The 18,310-nt window shown below is 40.1% G+C and overlaps 1 protein-coding gene across 5 annotated transcripts in view; it reads right to left on the bottom strand.

Moving 5' to 3' along the window:
- Positions 1-18,310, bottom strand: part of NEDD4L (NEDD4 like E3 ubiquitin protein ligase) — a 337,348-nt gene that overhangs the window by 35,359 nt on the left and 283,679 nt on the right. For all 5 annotated transcript variants that reach the window (XM_014781457.2, XM_004422576.3, XM_087439274.1 and 2 more), the window contains 3 exons: positions 13,013-13,090; positions 11,560-11,614; positions 6,190-6,248 (listed from right to left, as the gene is read on the bottom strand). In XM_014781457.2, coding sequence (XP_014636943.1) covers positions 6,190-6,248; positions 11,560-11,614; positions 13,013-13,090 — 192 coding nt within the window. The remainder of the gene's footprint in view (positions 1-6,189; positions 6,249-11,559; positions 11,615-13,012; positions 13,091-18,310) is intronic.

Here is an 18,310-nt window from a genome sequence, read left to right as displayed (position 1 = left end):
AAAGGCTTACAATTTTTTTTATGAAGCAGAAAGGACTGGCTTTTGCATATACATGGACATAACTGTGACAGCTTCACACTCAGAACAACTCATTGCTTTTTATGAAATAGCATGAATTTGGGCAAGAATATTCTGCTGATATCATTTTGGGCTAAGTTAATAAAATATACTGAACCTTAGTAAAGTGTCTCTAGACTCCAAACCTTACACCTTTACCATGCTTATTCCTGACCAGGAAGAGGAGAAATGAAGAACAAAAGCCTCCCTCCTTCATACTGTTTTAAGACACAATCACCTGAATAATAACTAAGCCAAAGCAAAAACAAAGAACCACTCCTAGAGAAAACAATGATCATCTCAGCGTTCTGCTCAGTAATTCAACAGCAATAAAGACATCATGTCACTATCTCTTAAGAACACTCTAAAGAAAATTTATACTATCTTACGGTCTGTTCTTAGTTTTTAAGCCAGTCTTGATTTGATTTTCCACTCAACATTAGATTTGAACTCATGTCTTTTTATTTTGGGCAGCGTTTAGTCTGATGAAATCATGTATGAATTCTGATTTTAGAAAATGTAGAAATTTTGTCAATATCTGGACAATCACTAAGACAGGGAAAAGGATACAAAGTTGTATAAAGACATGATCATGCTTTTTTGCTCTACCAACACTGTATCCCATAATAAAGATTTTTCTATCTGGTCTATTCACTGATTCTTTGGTGGTTCATTCACTGATTCATTCAACAGGTATTTCTTGAGCACCTACTCTGTGCCAGGCATTTTAGGTGCTAGAGAAATAATGGTACATCAACCAAAGATTTCTTTCCCTGTTCCCTCTGGAGCTTAGAAGCTATTGTGAGCAATACGCAATAACAAAGAAATGAATAAATTGTGGTAATGCTATGAGGGAAAAATGACAGAGTTCCGACGAGGCTATTTTATATGAGTAGTTAGGGAAGGCAGCTCTGAGAAAGGGAATCTGAGCAGAAATCAGAGTGAGAGGAGGGAACACACCATGACAGGAACAGTGGGTGCCAAGTCTCGAGAAGGTAAGGGTTTGGCTGATGTTCTCAGCTATGATTAACTGTGATAGAGGGAAAGTCAGCTGAAAAAAATTCCTTCCTTTCACTATCTCACACCAGCTGTAGAAGACCTGACTTCTAGGGTAGACCCTATTGCCAGCTGGCTCTGTGACATAACCTCACTACGGAATTTCATCACAGTTAAGCAGAAAGATTTGACTACGTGAACTTTAAGGATCTTCCATTTTCAAAAACCTGTGAGTCCCAGCAATTATTTTTTGTTTTTCCTTCCCTCCAAAAACGTTGAAAAAAGCCTTAAAGATTCACCCTTGTGAATGCAAGTTCAATAGTCTTAAATAACAAATTTCCCAAAAAATGTATTTCAAAATGTTTCCCCCAGCCTGCGATATCTCTTCCCTTGTCTGACCTGTAACCTGGCAGGTGCTGACTATGTGTGGCTGGAAATCAGATGCTGGGACATTTCTGGTCCTTCTTCTCCTGGGGAAGGATGGATGACAGCTGAAAAATCACTGTCCTCCTCCAATACTTATCGTTTTTCCTCTAGAGGTAGTTTTTATGATGGAATAAGAGTAGGTTTTTATAGTTCTCAACAATGCACCAGGACAAAGACATCCATACGGCGCAGCCTCTGAAGAAAATTGCGTGTGTGGTCTATTTCCCGTATTCGACAGGCCGAATTACTTATCTCTTTTGAAAATCTGGCATCTTACTTTCTCACATACAATTTAACTTGTAAAATACGCCTATAAAATGAACATGCCTGCTTTAAAGCTCTTTTGCTCGTTATTAGATATGCTTTCCTTTTTGAACAACATGACAACCTGCCTCACTGTGTCAGCTGGCTCTAAGTGTCTTCACGTCATTCCTGTCCCGCTGAGACTGGAGCTCCTTGGGGAGAAGGGCTCGCCCCTGACATGGAGCATCGGTGAGGCCGGCACACGTGGGGCTCCAGGCCTGATTCTGACGTTTGCTGGAACTTCTGGCAACACCATTAGCTTTCTGAGCTTCTGACAAATTGGGAATAACAACATCTTCCCTACCTTCCTGAGGGGATTGCCATGAGTTTCAAAGCAGCTGATGATAAAGTTCTTGGAAAAGTACAAGGCCTTACACAGCATGAGAGAGAACTCATGGGAGCAGCAAGCACGGACAGCACTTCATCAGTGCTTTTAATGGTGACGTCTGTTACACAGAGCACACACTGACGGACAGGAATGCTGTGCTGAGCTGCCACAGAAAGGGGCCCCTCTCCCTAAGGCGTAGATATTTTTAAAACTTGGGAAAAAGAGAGAGGAACTCTAGGTACCAGAGAAGCAGAAAGACTCAAAACTAGAGAAGTGGGCACCGGACTTAGACACAGGTGCCTGGGCTTGGGTTTTAATCCTCACACAGGGACACGGAACTTGGCCTACAGTCAGTAAGATCTAGGTAGTGAGAACAGAGTTCCCTGCTTAAAACCTACATCTGAAAAGGAGACAAGGAAACTCTACCCACCGGTCCAGGAAAGTTGTAAAGAAGCTTACCTTTTGTCCAGGACCATAAATGGGAGAAAAACATAAAGAAACAGACCTGTAATAAACAGTCCAAGCCTACAGGAAAGTGTGTATGAGGTCGGTAGTTATACTAACTGGGGGTGCATGAACCAAGGTAAGAAGGTAACAGTAAATACAGGTCAGGACTTACAAAAACCCCATAGGAAAAGAAAACAAAGACGAGCACAAACACACTAATTATAAACTGAACTAAGCAATAAACTACGTTGAGGAGAATCTACAGATATAACAAGTAGGAGATTTAATGCCCCTAGGACCAGAGATGATAGAATAATCTGAAAGAGGCTGTGAAATAAGTATTTTAAGAATGATCAAAGAGCTACAAATACAAATAAAGACATGAAAGAAAAGAAAAGGACAGAATAACAATAACCAAAAAGATGAAGCAAATTAAAAGACCAAATGGAACTTTGAGCAATTAAATATAGTCAGTGAAACAACAGACACAACGCACTGATAAAGAGGAGATTATGAAAAGCTTAAGAAAGAATTAACTGGAAGAGCTGAGCCCACAATAAGGCAACAAGAAAGAGCTAGAAAATAGGAAAGCTAAGAGAGAAGACAGAATGTGAAGGTGAATCAAGTCCCCAGGAGGAGTTACTGATACAGAAAATCAGAAGGAACAGGAAAGATGCAATATGTGAAGAAATAACTGCTAAGGAATTTTCCAGAAAGGAGTAAAGACAGGGTCCTCATACTGAAGGATCACGGGTTGAAAGCAGAATAAATATAAAGAAATCCACGCTTAGATTCGTGATACTAAAACTGCAGAACATCAGAGACACAGAAAAACTCAAAATCACCAGAGAAAACAAGAGGTTTACCCACCAAAAAATGACAATTAAATTGACGACAAACTTCTCCACATCAGTTATGGAGGTCAGAAGACACAAAAGAATATCTCCAAAGTAATGAAGGAAAATAATTGTTAACCAAGAATTCTATAATCAGCTAAACTATCATTTCACAGAAAGGTCAAATGACTAAGAGAGTTTACACCACTCTCAGACTCTCACTGAAATTGCTCCTTGAGCAGAGGTTCTCCAACTTGAGTGGATATCAGAATCCCTGAGACGGGGTGTTAAAACAGAGCGCTGGGCCCACCCCCAGAGTTGCTGGTTTTCAGTAGGTCTAGGTTGGGACCCTCAAATCTGCATTTCTAACAAGTTTCTGGATGATTCTGACGTTGCTATCTGTAGGCAATGTTTTGAGAACCACGAACTAGAGGTTATACTTAAGAAGAAACCTGGAAAAAAGTAGATGCCAGGACCAATGGTGGACAAAGACATTTGTTTACACATAAGTAAATTAAATGAGCATTGACTGTTGGAAAAAAAAGATAAACTATTAATGACTATTTGGAAAGTTTCAAGACAAGGCAGTTTTAAAATTCCACTGAACAGTGGAAAGTGGGAGTGGGAAGAGCCCCCTTCAAGTTACCTAGAATCCTATATTATCCAGGAGGACAGCAGAGAGGGATTGATTTTGACATTAAGTATGTTGATTAAAAACTTTAATGTGAGCACTAAAACAAAAATAGAAAATATAACTTCAAAGAAAGTATAGAAAAAGAAAGAAAATAAAGAGTACTCTAGCAATCTAATAGAAGGCAAGAACACAGGAAAAAAACCCAGCTAGTTTAGAGATAGAAAAGATATACAAGGCAAACACCAATGAAGAGAAAGTGAAGGTAACGACTGACAAAGCCACCAGCACCATGGGAGATCCTGACACAACTCTCTTGGTCAGATATAACAGTCAGGAAAAAAGTAGTAATAGAAACAGATAATTTGAACACCACAGGCTTTATCTAACGGACATATAAAGAACTCTACACCCAACAAAGACAGAAGAAACATTCTTTTCAAACACAAAAAGAACACTTGCAAAAAATGACCAAGCCTCCAAGGAAGTTTCAAATAACTGATAATCAATATTCCATAGACAATATTCTCTGACCACAATGCAATAAAATTAGAAATCAGTAGGAAATGGATAGGCAAAAACCCTTCACACTCAGAAACTAAAAAGCACATTCTCAATAAGTCATAAGCCAAGGAGAGAAGGAAACTGTTATGGCAATTACCAAACATTTAGAACTTTATTGTCACTCTATGTCATAGAGTGACAATAAAGTCCAGATGCCTACACTAAGTTGATAATTACCTAAATACATACGCTCTTATTGAAAGAGATATCACTACTAACAAGGCTCTTTTATTAATAGAAAAAAATAGTGATCTTTCTTTGGGGCAAATCTACCTGGATTTATGATGCTAAATTATTTTCCATAGTAATTAATAAAAACTAACAGTGTTTGAGTGAAGGCAGAAGATCAATAAGTGATAGAAATATCTGAAACGGCTTCAGAATGATCATGTCTCAAGTCCTCTGTCATTTGAAAACAGTATTATTTCTTGAATTTATCTTGTTTCTTATGATATAGAAGGAAAAATACTATTCTAACAACTTATTGTGACTGAATATATCCAAAGGAAGCCATGGTAGTGAGGCACTGTTTGTTCAGCTACATAAAAAGTAGCTGACTGTCTGTTTTAGCCCAGGTATTACTGGGCACTTGGGATTAAACAGCACCGAAGCAGCTGAACAAATCCAACAAATAACTAAAGGGATGTCAGGTCTCAAGGTTTGCACTGTATTATCTTTTAATACGTGGACTTATCTTTGTAATTCAACGTTAACTGAACTGCATCAGATTAAAGCCATGAAATTAGTATTTTAAATATACCTACTGGCCTCTTAGTTCAGCACTCGATATAACAAACTTTACTTCCTTTTGCTCCTCCAGTTTTCGAAAGAGTCCTAAATTTGCAGTCTTCTGCTGATCCCAGTACATTTCCTGTACTCTCAGATTATCTCCTTGCACTCATATAACCACTGCAAAAAGACGCTGATGAGTGCGGCCCCATGCTATAGACTCCTCACAGGGGTTTGATCCCAAGTGTCCCTTATTGCGGAAGGACAGCGGGATCCTCACTATTCCCATGAACATAGTGTGCGGCTGTACTTTAAGAGGACACTATACCTAAGGCAGAACTGATTCTTTTTCCACCTGACATATATGAGGAGACCAGGAGAAAGTTAGTGGGTCAGCAGAGATAAAGATTCTTAACTCTGCTAGCTCCAGAAGTTAGCTATAACCTCACCCAAACTTTTACAGATTTTTAGAGCCGGAAGAGATTCAGAATATAGTTTAAATTTGTTAGCATGCATGTATTACCCTTGGCCTAAAGAAATGACAAAACTCTACAAATATAAGGCTTAGTTTGTGTCATATAAAAAGCAAGAGAGGATATTTTGATAGCTATACTTTTAATCTACCCTTTTATAAAGGAGAAAAGAAAACATTTAGTTTTGCTACCATTAGCAAACCATTTTCTCTTCATTTATAATGAAAGGCAAAAGCAGCTGTCCGTCACCCGGAAGTTCTGGTAAGGAGATGGGAGTAATGTTAAGCCACTCAAGTACACCAGGCCCTCAGCACCAAGGTAAGCAGTAATATATGAGAAATCTGTGTTTAGATGCAACCAAAATATTACACTGAAGAGTCAGAACTTGAGAATACTGACCGGACCAGTAATAGCTGGGTTCTGCAGTCTTGGATCTTCCCACTGAGTAATTTTGCTATCTGAAAATTAATGTTTAAAAAGAAAAAAATCAGAACATTAGTTCAAATCTGTTCTATGTCAAAAATGTTTTATAATTATTTCTGGATTCTTCAAAAGCTGTCCAGTCCCCACCCCGGCCCCAAAGATAATAACTTAGTACTTCAGGGTTAGAAGAGAACTACTGTCTACATGGCAAACCCCCCACATACTGTTTAGTTTTAAAAACACTCAATCAAAAATGCACCACTAAAGAAAAACCATCTATTCACGCTGTTTTAGGCAAGCAATCTGCCAACATTTCAATTATAAACCCCCGTTCTTTCAAGGATTTATAACTTGGTCTTGATTTTCATTTAACTGAAAGAAAGGCAGAAAAAGCTCAGTCCCCCAAAAGTCACACACACACGATTCTTCTCATTTCAAATATTTTTTTCTTTGCTTATAGCGTTGAAAACTGCTTTCAAGAATCCTACATTGAAAAAAATGAATAATCCATTACATGTGTCATTCATACGCATCCCAAAATCAAAGCAGCTAAGGCAGTCCAGAAAATGAGAATTAGATTCAGCAGCAGAACATTCCAGAGAAAGGTTCCCCTCTTGGCCAAGGTGGCGAGAAGTGGTTTTCTTTCTTCCAAATGAGCCAATGTCAACAAGACTGGTTCATGCCACCTGTAACCACTACTTCAATGGTGCAGGTGATCCCACATAACAGCTGCACTGAATCACTTGGGAACTGTGACGGTGCATGATTAACAAGACCTTATGGATTACTGTGTGTGTGTGTGTGTGGGGGTAGGGATGGACTCAGGAAAGATAAGGGGAGGGCAGACGGGGGAGGATGGGTTGTCTCTGGAGTTTTAGGAAATCTGAGTTGGTTAAAAAAAAAAAAAAAGAAAATCACGTGTGTAAGAATATTGATTCTGTTTATTTCCTGTATATGCTATAAGTGGACTGATAAGAATAACTAATAAATTTGGTTTTAGTGACCATACCAGGAATTTTTCAAAGTCTATACCAGATTTTAATCATTTTAATGAAAGTAGAGGTAAAGTCTTAAACAGAATACAGCTGAGTGAAAACTGCCTTGGACTATAATTGTATCAAGAAGAAAATAAATTAACTACTACCTACACATGAGGACTCCCAAAGCTTCAATCCATATCCAACTTCAAGCTCCATCCTTGATATTTGCACCTGACTTCCCATAGGTACCTCAAACCCAACTCTACCAAAACTGAACCCATAATCTTCCAATACCAAAAACTGTTCATCTATCCTATTTCCGATTAACAGTATCACAACCCAGTCACTGTTCAAAAGGATCTTTTTTTTTTTTTTTGGTGAGGAAGATCAGCCCTGAGCTAATATCCATGCTAATCCTCCTCTTTTTGCTGAGGAAGACTGGCTCTGAGCTAACATCTATTGCCAATCCTCCTCCTTTTTTTTTTTTTCCCCAAAGCCCCAGTAGATAGCTGTATATCATAGTTGCACATCCTTCTAGTTGCTGTACGTGGGACGCGGCCTCAGCATGAATGGAGAAGCGGTGCGTTGGTGCGCGCCCGGGATCCGAACCCCGGGCCACCAGTAGCGGAGTGCGCGCACTTAGCCACTAAGCCACCGGGCCGGCCCCAAAAGGATGTTTCTAAAAAACAAATTTGACCACTGTCACTCCCCTCTGGAAAATCCCTCAGGAGCTCCCTCCTGCCTGCAGCAGCGACCTGCCACTACATGTGGCAGACCCTTTCGGCTGGACCTATGGGTCACGCTGGCCTCCTCGGCACACTGGCCATTTGCAACCCCACCACGTCTCTCTGAATGTGGCAGAATCTGCACAGCTTCTACACCTGCACAGGTCTTTTCCCTCCCGGAATCACTCTTCACTGGGCATGGCTGGCCGAAGCTTACTCATCATTTGGGATCCATCTGAAAAGTAACCCATTCCATAAGGCCCTCTCGCAGCATGCTCCAACCCCTGGCGCTCAACCACTTAGCAAGGTGGCAGTTTCTTCCTCTGCTCCTTCTACAGAACAACTGGTTCATTCCTCTAATACAACACTTAAATAACTCCTAGTATTCCCTACCAGAAGCTAAGTCCCTCGAGGACAGGGACTGTGTGTTATTCATCTCTGCAGTCCCTTTCCACCACTTACTACAGTTCCCAGCATATAACAGGAGCCTAATATGTAATTTTTTAAATGACTGAATGAAGCTCATGGTGAAAACAAAGTCCCTTTGAAACAGCCTAAGCTTTCAGAACCACACAAGTTTCTGTGTGGTTACAATAGAGATCAACTTTGCGGCTAAGTATTGTCAATACACGAATGTATGGTGGCCAGTTAATCCATTTTTTCCTGGAGCTTTTGAATCTAAACTTGCTTTTCATCTTCAAAACGTTATATTTCAAATAAAGGCACAAGAATGAAGACAAAGAATGAGAAATTCAGTCAATTTAGCTGCTATTAACAGATTTGGTAAAACTGCTGGCAGGAAAGACTAAAACAGGATTTTACAGCATCACTGGAATTTTATTTTCTCTTCTAGCTTTGTACATAAGATACCTGCAGCCAATTACTCAGCTGCTGGGTATACCTTCAAGAAGAATCACATGATTCCTAAGAGAAGTAGAGGTTCAGTTCAAGACCTTCCCTTAACCTTTTACACAAGGCTTGAGACTTAGGAGCTGTCGATAAATGTCAACCAAATGAATCAAGCAGTCCAAAGAGGAGATCAGTATCGAGCAGTCATCTCTTCTGAAATTAAATCTTTAAGATGGCTGAATATTTTTAATCTTGAAAATGTCTAACTTCTCAAGAATTTATGAAGCAGAAAATAACCTATTTAAAAGACAAGTGCACTGCAGTCTTTGTCACTCAGTGTGCAGTCACATGTCCCAGCAATGGTAGAAGACAGGATGACTCTGAATAACTCAAAAGATGACTGCTTTCACAGTAAAATGGCATACATAGGGATGACCTGGTTTCTGTCCTGCAGACAGCAAAATGAGATGTTGAATTTTGCTAGAAAGTCAGATGTGAAAGAACTCTTTAGAAAGAGAGGCTCATTGGGAAGATAAGGAAATTCTTAAATGTTATCTACGAAATAATTAAACCCATTTTGGAGTGCACCTGTCAGCCTGGTAAAGCCTCTTATAGGTGTTCTGTGCTTTGCACAGACTGGATTTTGGTGAAAAGGCATATGAATTGAACTCGGCTTCACTGATATGTATGCCTTTATCGCTTTCCATTGAGTAAATCTTGACAAAATAGGGACAAACAGCAGAAATGTTGCATTGACAGCTAATGAGGATCTCCTAAACAGATCTTTTCCTTACACTCTATCTGGTTAAGAGAACCTTTCAGGATGACTGCGCAAAGGCAAATATCAATCTCCACGTGCAGGAGCGAAGAGGAGCCTCCCATGTGCTGTCCTGGCAAGAGGAACCGGGACCGACTGAGAGGAGCGTTTGGAGGGACCGGTGGACTGACAAGGACTAAGGAACTGCCCAGGTATTTAGCAAGTAACTATCCTCTCCTGCCTCCCAGCAAACAGGAGCTGGGCGAGCCCGCGGCGGGGGGCACTGTTGCTGCTTCTCAAGGCCGTCTGTCCGCCTTCTGACCAAGGACATCGACATCCTAACACCGTCACCACTGACCCGCCATGAATCAACTTCAAGTCACCATGTATCTACTGTGTATTTTACTACGTCTATGCACACCACTGGAAAAACAGTCTACGATTTTTATTATTTCTATGTATACTAGGATGGCCCTTTGCAATAGTGTTTTTCTTCTTTTCGGGTCATTGCAGTACATTAAGAACTTCGTCAAGTTCTTTTCAGGTTGACCTGAACATCAGATCACCAGCCAGAACATGGCTACCGTGTCGTGTGAACTGTTCTCTGTGTGTAGCAGACCAAGGTTGTTTTACTGGTTAACATCTGGTTTTAATGAAATGATTATTATTTGTACCTATCTTTGAAAACTGAAATTGTAATGCATAAAAAACTGAAAAAGAAACACTTTTGTTTTTAGTGGGAAAAAGGGGTGTGACCCCTCTTCTATTTTAACAAATTATGATAAGAGTAGAATTATAAATAAATAGTATATTAGAGAAAAAAGTGGGGGTATACACATTTTGAAGCATTTATGGCAGCAATTTTATGCTCCCTGTAAAATTCTGAAAAGTAGGTAAACCAGTATTTTTACTGGTCAAAGACAAAAACTATGCCTATGTACCTTGCAATATCTAATTTAAACCAAAGAGTAGACCACCCCCCCCAATACACCCAGAACTTCTACCTTTGGTTTAATTCTGAACTGCTGGGCTTCCTGCTTAATCCACTTTTTAATAACCCCTCAAGCTCCCATGCCCAAAAGTGAAGGTTTGTCCACAGTTCACTCAGTTGCTTAGTAACACCTGGAAGATGCACTAAATCTACGAGATAGTGACAAGCCCTATCCATATGATGATTCCTCGTGGCCAGACTTCCCAGCACTTGGCTCCTCGGCATACTTTTCATTAGTTAAAAAAATGTGAGGCTGGGGAAACCTGGTGCAGACTTACTGCTCATGAACCAAATGAAAACAAAGATCAAAATACCACGAAACCACACGCATGACTGGAACTTTAACTCTATTTGAAGATTTCTTTTTAATACACGTTTTTAGAAGTTTCAAGGGATACACAAATATGATCCCATGGAGAACATGTCACCTCAAAAAAGAAAAAAAAAACTGGCTAAAAGCAAACCTTTATTAGTTTAACTTTTAGTTGAAATGAGAAACCACACATTTATTCATAGGTGCTGCAGCAAATAGACTACAATTTCAAGAAAAGAGCTACATATATATTAGTGTGTCGGGTGCAAGGAGACATGCTATGAATAGAAAATAAGTCAGAGCGGGCATCTTGCCATGACACCTTTCAAGGCAATGTTTACCAAACTGACATGCTGCTTCACGCACTGCTCACACATCGATTTTGGACTCAGTCGTCACTTCTAATCTTATTTTCTATTACCAGAGTGTATTTATTAAAAGCGCAAAAGTCAAGGGGTCATCAACCAAAAAATTTTTTTGGAATTAAAAAAATAAGTTAATAGGTCACAAGATGGAACTGGGTGAAAGCTCGATGGGCTACTTTAAAGCAGACTTGGGGGTGAATGCACAGTACCGTACGAGGGCACTGATTCTCTGGTATCACTCTCTCCACATAACACCTGGCTGCCTAGACAAAGAGTAAAACGACAAAGCTTTCACTATAATATTTGAATTCCCCTCCCCCTCCCTTTACCTGCAGTACCTGTGTGCCCATAACAGTGCCTACTTACTATGATCAATGTAGAAGGTTCGGCCATCCAAGTGAATTCTTTCTTCCCAACCAGGCTAGTATTAGCGGGTAAGAGAGAGAATACGAACATTAGTCAGCAGTTCCAAAATCAAAGGCAAAATTAAACTCTAGGACACCTTCTTACTCTTCCCTGCTAGGCTACATTTTTACATTAAGAAGAAACTACAAACTCTTGACAACATCTAGCAACACACTTGATCACGGTTCAACAGTCTCAGATGCCTTCACTGTATGATGAACAGGGAACGGGCTGCTATTCTAAAAACTTCAAAGGGAAACTTCAGCGTCTGTGGAACAGTTGAGTTTGGGGTTGACTAGCTCATTTAAATAAATATTTACTGAGTACTAAAGGCGGGGGGAAGGTTACTATGAAAATGTTAGAGACAGGTGCTTTATTCCTGTGATCAGGTGGCTGAACAATCTAATACCAATATTCTCTGTTACGACCTCTCACTATCAGAGCCAGGAACTAAACAGATTCGGAGAATTTTTCTAAGATAAGGCTGATATGCCCTTGTTATCTGTACTGTGCCTACCTACTATCTGAAATTCAGGAATCTAACAGATCCAGAAAACACGCACTCTTGCACTTTCTAAACTCAATTTCCAGATACTCTCCGGGCTCTTTCCATCTAAACCTAGGAACCAAAAAGATTTGGAGAGTGAGGGATATCACCTGATGAATAAAGATTGAACCCTAACCTTTCCAGCTTCAAATTTAGCCGTAATATATCATACACCAGGCAAAAGAAAGGTTCTTACACTTGGAAAACAACCAAAACCTCCCAGCACCCCCACCATTCTAAAATCGTCTTAGAGTCTCCTCACTTTCCTGCTTCTGTAAGGCTTTTTAATTGGGGGTGGGTGGAGGAGGACGCATCGTGAAAGTTTCATTCAAAATCCAATTTGGAGTAAATAGGTCAACTCCCACTTGGGCCCTAACAGAGAACAAACTGATGAAAAATTAGATTTATAAATGGTCATCAGTGAGGGAGAAAAACTTAAAATACTTGCAGGCTAAATGACTTATAGAAACCTTCTGTGATTACTTATGCCTTTTTCTCCCACTGTTTTTAATATTTTTGTTCCAATGACTAAATGAGCTATATGGATAGAACTTAGTGGTTGCTAAGTTACAAAATAAATCCATGTTGCTTAAATTGTCACCTGTAGAGAATGCCTCTTACATCCTAGTTAAAGGTCTGCCTTCCACTGGCAGCTAGCAATTCAGAAATCTCTCTCACAACTGGGTGTTGTATGACCTGTATGTACTACTAGAATTCAGCCATACACTCAATTCCATTAAGAAATTACAGACCAATGGGACCCAAAAAGCCTGGAGAAACAGAAGGCCCATAGGGCCTCTCCACCAGCATGGGGCAGATGAACGAATAAACATTTGCAGATTGTCTACATGTCTCCAGTGTACTCACAGGAAGAGGGCCAAGGTCATTGGGGTTTAAAGATGCCTTTGATCGCATGTGTACAGGAAATTTCAGGCGTGGATCTTCCTGCAAGAAAAATGTAAAAAGCAAAAGATGTTAAGAGTGACTCTCTGTGTGCAGTTACTGGCTCCTTCCCTTCTGGAGCTGTATGTTAGAAGAGAATAAGAATACTTAAGCAAAAGATTAACCATTTCCCAGAGACCTTGAGCAAGCAAAGAGGAAGAGGGACCCAGCAATGACGTTACTATGGAAACCAGAATGGAAGGCGCCAGTGAAGACCAGGCTCTACTCCCCAGAGAGGGAGTGGGGAAAGTAGTTTGTAAATCTCCCTATGGATCCTGAGTTCTGGGAGAGGGCAGCGAGCCCCTCCATCAGCACTCGAGCTTCCTGCTGCTCCTGTCCACCCCTCCTTGACCTAGAGCAGAGAATCTACATCTGGTCTGACTGTCAAGTCATGTCCTGCCCGAGTTAGTCGGCTTCATCATATAAGGTCATATCCCTACTACAGAATTTTTTTTACTGAGATTCTTGATCAAGTTCTGCAGATTAGATTCTCATTTATGTCTTAACACTTAAAAGTCTGTAAAATATTTTCCTTAAGGGATATGGTTCATAAGATACCACAGAGAACCAACAAAAGAGAAATATGTACTCTGACATCCTCGGTCATGCTTTATAATTTACAAAGAACAGTCAGACATACGATCTTGCAAGTGCCCTGTTAGGAGGCTGGGCACATGATCTCTGCTGCTTCAGATGAGGAAGCTGAGTTTCAGAGAGAATGAGAACTCGTCCAAAGGTGCTGACCCACTGCCTTTCTCTTCTACAGACCCAATTAAAATGCAATGTAACTTAGAGAATTCATATTTTAAACTCTAAAGATTAGAAAACAAATGATAAAACTCAGAATAACACACTGTCAACCAAATAAGCCTAGGATTGAAAAAAAAAAACCCTAAAAAAAAAACCACCTTGAAAATTAACCTCAAAAAAACCCTTTATTTCAATTATATTAAAGCCTTTGTTGCTCTAAAATTACTAAACGGTTTTCTGCCTCAGCATTTTCCCAAGTCAACAAGAAAATGAAATAATTGGTATAAACCTTGGAAAATAAAACTCACTTTCTGAGTTTTGGGGTATGGGGTTTCCCTTGGGGGTGATGAAAATGTTCTAAAATTGATTATGGTGATGGTTGCACATCTTGTTCAATGGTATGAAAATTATTCAATTGTATACTTTAAATGAGTGAACTGTACGACGTGAATTATATTTCAATAAAGCTGTTAAAAAAATTTCCCAAATCAACCGTATAAACTGTTAGTATCACTGGATTATAACAGTGACAGATTTTTGGAACTGGCAAGAATCAAAAAAAAAAAACAACAACAAAAAAATCAAAACATAAACTCAACCTTTGCTTTCTGTTAACTGTAGTAAACTTTTAATTGAAGAAATCACGTTAGCAGTTTATGATGGATATTGACCCTGAACCTCACTAACAGACTTTCTAAAGGGTAATTAGAGGCATAAAATTGGTCTAATATTCTGTATTATACTGGAACACAGACAGTGTACACAGATACACTAAGTAGATTTCAGGTGTGGAAGGTCCAAGAAGCTGATAATCTGGTAAACATTTGTGACAGGTTAATCGTGGACAGAGGTAACATTTAGAGCACTAAACTCCACAAAAGCTACCCACTCAGTGCCTACTCTGAGCTGGACCAGGTAATGCCACCGCCACAGGGGACCCTTGGGCCCCATAGCCACCGGCCATGCTAGGTTTAGAGAGCCTGAGACTCCTATGACATGGAAGAGGGCAGGGGCTTCTGGACGTTCCAGGCAAGGGTGGCCCTGCCTTGGAATCACACACACAGGCTACTGTGAAAAGACAATCAGCTCTTTTGGTAAAAAGCTGGTGATTTAAAAAAAAGAAAAAAAAAGAAGCAGCTACAATTAAAGAAAAGTGCCAAGGGGGTGGGGGGCATGAAGTATAAAATAAACTCAGTTTCACAGGTCTGCTAAATGGCCTTGCATGGAAACCCAGAATTCATAAAATGTGAAGTTTAGAGGCCCTCAGGGGTCATATTACTTTATTATACAAATAAAAATCAAAATAATGGCAGCAGCTGCCACCCGTCAAGCTCCGAGGGCTAAGTCTAGTGGGCACTACCGAACCCACCCTCCCACTGGATCCCCTGAACAACGGAGAGGCAGGCCCCCCACGCTGATGGAGCAGAGGGCAGCCATGGCCCAACATGAATTATGACAACTTCAGGGCTGACAGGAACTTGGAATACCATGAGGTCTCAAATGATATGAATATAAATGAATAAAATATGCAAACACACTTGGTCGTTTCTACCTTTCCTCAGCATAGTAACAGCACTCTTTTTCACTATTTCACAATTATTTCAATATTTCATAATTGTTTCCCTCAATACAGTTGACAGAGTTTTTAAACAGAAGGCAAAGATCAACATCTTAAGGGAAAAAAAAAAAAGTTTTCTAGCAGAATCATTTAAAACTATAGAAAATATGGGAATGCTGGCTGGTTCAAAAACAACTGTGCTTTTTCCATCCTGGAAGAGATCAACAACTGTGCCTGGGCTGCACTGAGTTTTATTAGTCTGGACCTGGGTCGAAAACAAACCTGAAACTTAATTAAGGTATGATCTTTCTTGCTACAAAAATAAGCCCATGCTTTGTCTGGTAAAAGACATAAATATACTCTTACATACATGCTTCGAGCAGCTTCCTTAGCAGAAGGAACGGGCAAGCTGAAGGCCTCTTGTAGTCTCTCCTCAGTCTCCTGGTGGCCTCCAGCAGGTACCCATGGCCCGCCCGCCCCAAGTGGGAACAAAGTGACGCTCACTGGATGTGGTCACACTTTATTCCAGCCTCCATTATTCGCGTGTGCAAAAGGCTGTGTTTTATAAATAGACTTCAAAGAGAATTTTCCTCTATCAATGTATACAAGGGAAATGCTGGCCTGAACCTTTTCATACTCCTGGTTAGTACAGGAATCAAGAGCACACAGGTTGACGGGTGAAGGAGGACTATTTCCACTATGCTCAACCTGTCCTACCAGTTTTTCTTCCTTTTTGTATCATAATCCTCAAATCTAAGAATAGCTATGCTATTCCTTCCCTCTGCTAGAAAACAAACAAAGCAAATCCCAAACCAACTCAAAACAGATTTTAAGGTGAAAATTATCTTTATAGTTCCCTCCACCCCTCCATCTTTTGTCAAAATAAACAGGCAATTTGGAGTGTGCCTTCCACAGGAGCATTTTGCAGAGGCCTTTGTTTGGCAGGGATAGTGCAGCTGTCAGCACATCTGAGTTTAGGGAAGAAGGGTAGTAACTTGTGGAATTTCCAGTTGTTACCTTAAGGATTTTCAACAACAGCAGCAGCAACAAAATGTTGTTTTAAAAAACTAAAATTTTAAATTAGTAAATTAGTCAGTAACAAGTATCTGGGTAGAAAGGGACAACTGGAAATTCAAACTCGGTTTCATTCAATAACGATGTAGGCAATAAATAAAGCTGGTGCTATTTAAATTAAAATTTGCCCAGCTGCAATTACACTGAAGTTGTGGCGTGAAAGGCTGCGAAAAGGTTAGAGGATTTGATTACTAAGCTAGTTCAAATTACTAAAATCATAGCTTATGTTGGCAAGCCACAGTGGCTCCATACACTAATCCATCTACTTTTACAATATTTACCCCCTATTTCTGGAGCTCCCATTTCTGGCTGAGGACTTGAAATCACAGCAATGCTGTAGTAAGTAGAAATGGGTACATTAGCTGGGCAGCCACAGGTTCTATGTCAATGTGGAAAAAAGACCTAAAAACCAATCTCTGTTACTGTATTTTCCAAAAAGCTGCCTATCTCTCACTCTCAACTTGCCCACAAACCTGTAATAGTATCTTCAGACTGAAAGGTGAGTCAAACAAAGCTACATGTTATGACATACCTTAGAAGTTGTTATGAGTTTACCAAATGAGTGTCACTAGATCTAAATGATAAATTTTCTTGGCAGGCTATTCCTTTACTTCAACATAGGAAGAACTTTTAGAATGTCCTTCACTAAGGGGTGTTTGGAAATGTGGGGGGCATTTCTGGTTATCACTGTGATGGGGGCAGGGGGAGGAATGGTGGCTATTAGCATTCAGTGGCAGGAGCCAACGACGTTAAATGTCCTAGAATAAAAGGCACAGTCCTACTGAGAATGTCCTTGTGGAAGCATGCTGCACCATGATCCACAGGTTTTTAGGGAGAGAGCCCTCTAGGCCACCTAGTCCAATCCTCAAGAGACTAAATTAAAATCACACCATGGGCAAAGTGTAAATGACAGTCCTGGTTACTCTGGTTCGGGCCTCTTCCTTAACACAATACTGCTCTTCTCCCAACTGGACACATTCAGTGTCTTCACTAGAAATGGGAATTTAAAACATGTGTTCACTGCTGGTCCAAAACCAAAGAGCCAGGGCCAATGACAATCACCAAAACCCAATGAGCTTTCACAGAATATCAGTGCTAAGCAAGTAACACAGATGCTGGAAGGACTGAGTTAACCTCTGTACCCAGACAATCAGATGGGGGATACAAGGGACAGAAGAAAAACAGAACTTCTGTAGCCCTCAGAAATGGTCAGAAACCAGAGAACCAATTTCAGTTTAATCACAGGTCTAGAGATCATGGAGTAGAAAAATACCGACTTTTAAAAGAACTATACGCTCCATTAAACAACCCACCACTGATCCTGCTACAGAAATGAAGAACTAACAGAAGAGTATAAAGGTAAGCATGTGCACCTTTGATTAACCTCATCTTGCCCAAGTTAATACAACACACAGGTTCGTCCTTACGCACGATTCCGGGGCACATGGAGGCGCAGTGTGATAACAAAGACCAATTTCGACAAAATGTTCACCAAAAAGAGCTACCAAATTCACAACCAAAGTCCTCCAGTCTATCTCCCAACCCACAATTAAAGGTATGAAATGTAGCACGGAAGTGTGTAAGATACTAATCTGACGCGAACACTAAAAACTAAAAGGACAAGTCAAATAAAAATGGGTAACATCAATAAAAATGGAAAAAGAAACTGACAAAAATTATTCTAAAAAAAGATTCAAGTTCCTAATAAAATGACAGCACCATGAGATGTGAAGCAGTAACATGAAAATCCTAGCAATATGGGCACTACCTCTTTTTCCAAATATGGTAAATTGTCCAAACTAGAGCTTTCCAGGAGCGCTATGAAGAAAATGCATCCACCC

Source organism: Ceratotherium simum, chromosome 14, assembly GCF_057802395.1.
Source record: "Ceratotherium simum simum isolate JZ-2026a chromosome 14, ASM5780239v1, whole genome shotgun sequence".
NCBI classification, from domain to species: Eukaryota; Metazoa; Chordata; class Mammalia; order Perissodactyla; family Rhinocerotidae; genus Ceratotherium; species Ceratotherium simum.
This window is presented reverse-complemented; position numbering and strand designations above follow the sequence as displayed.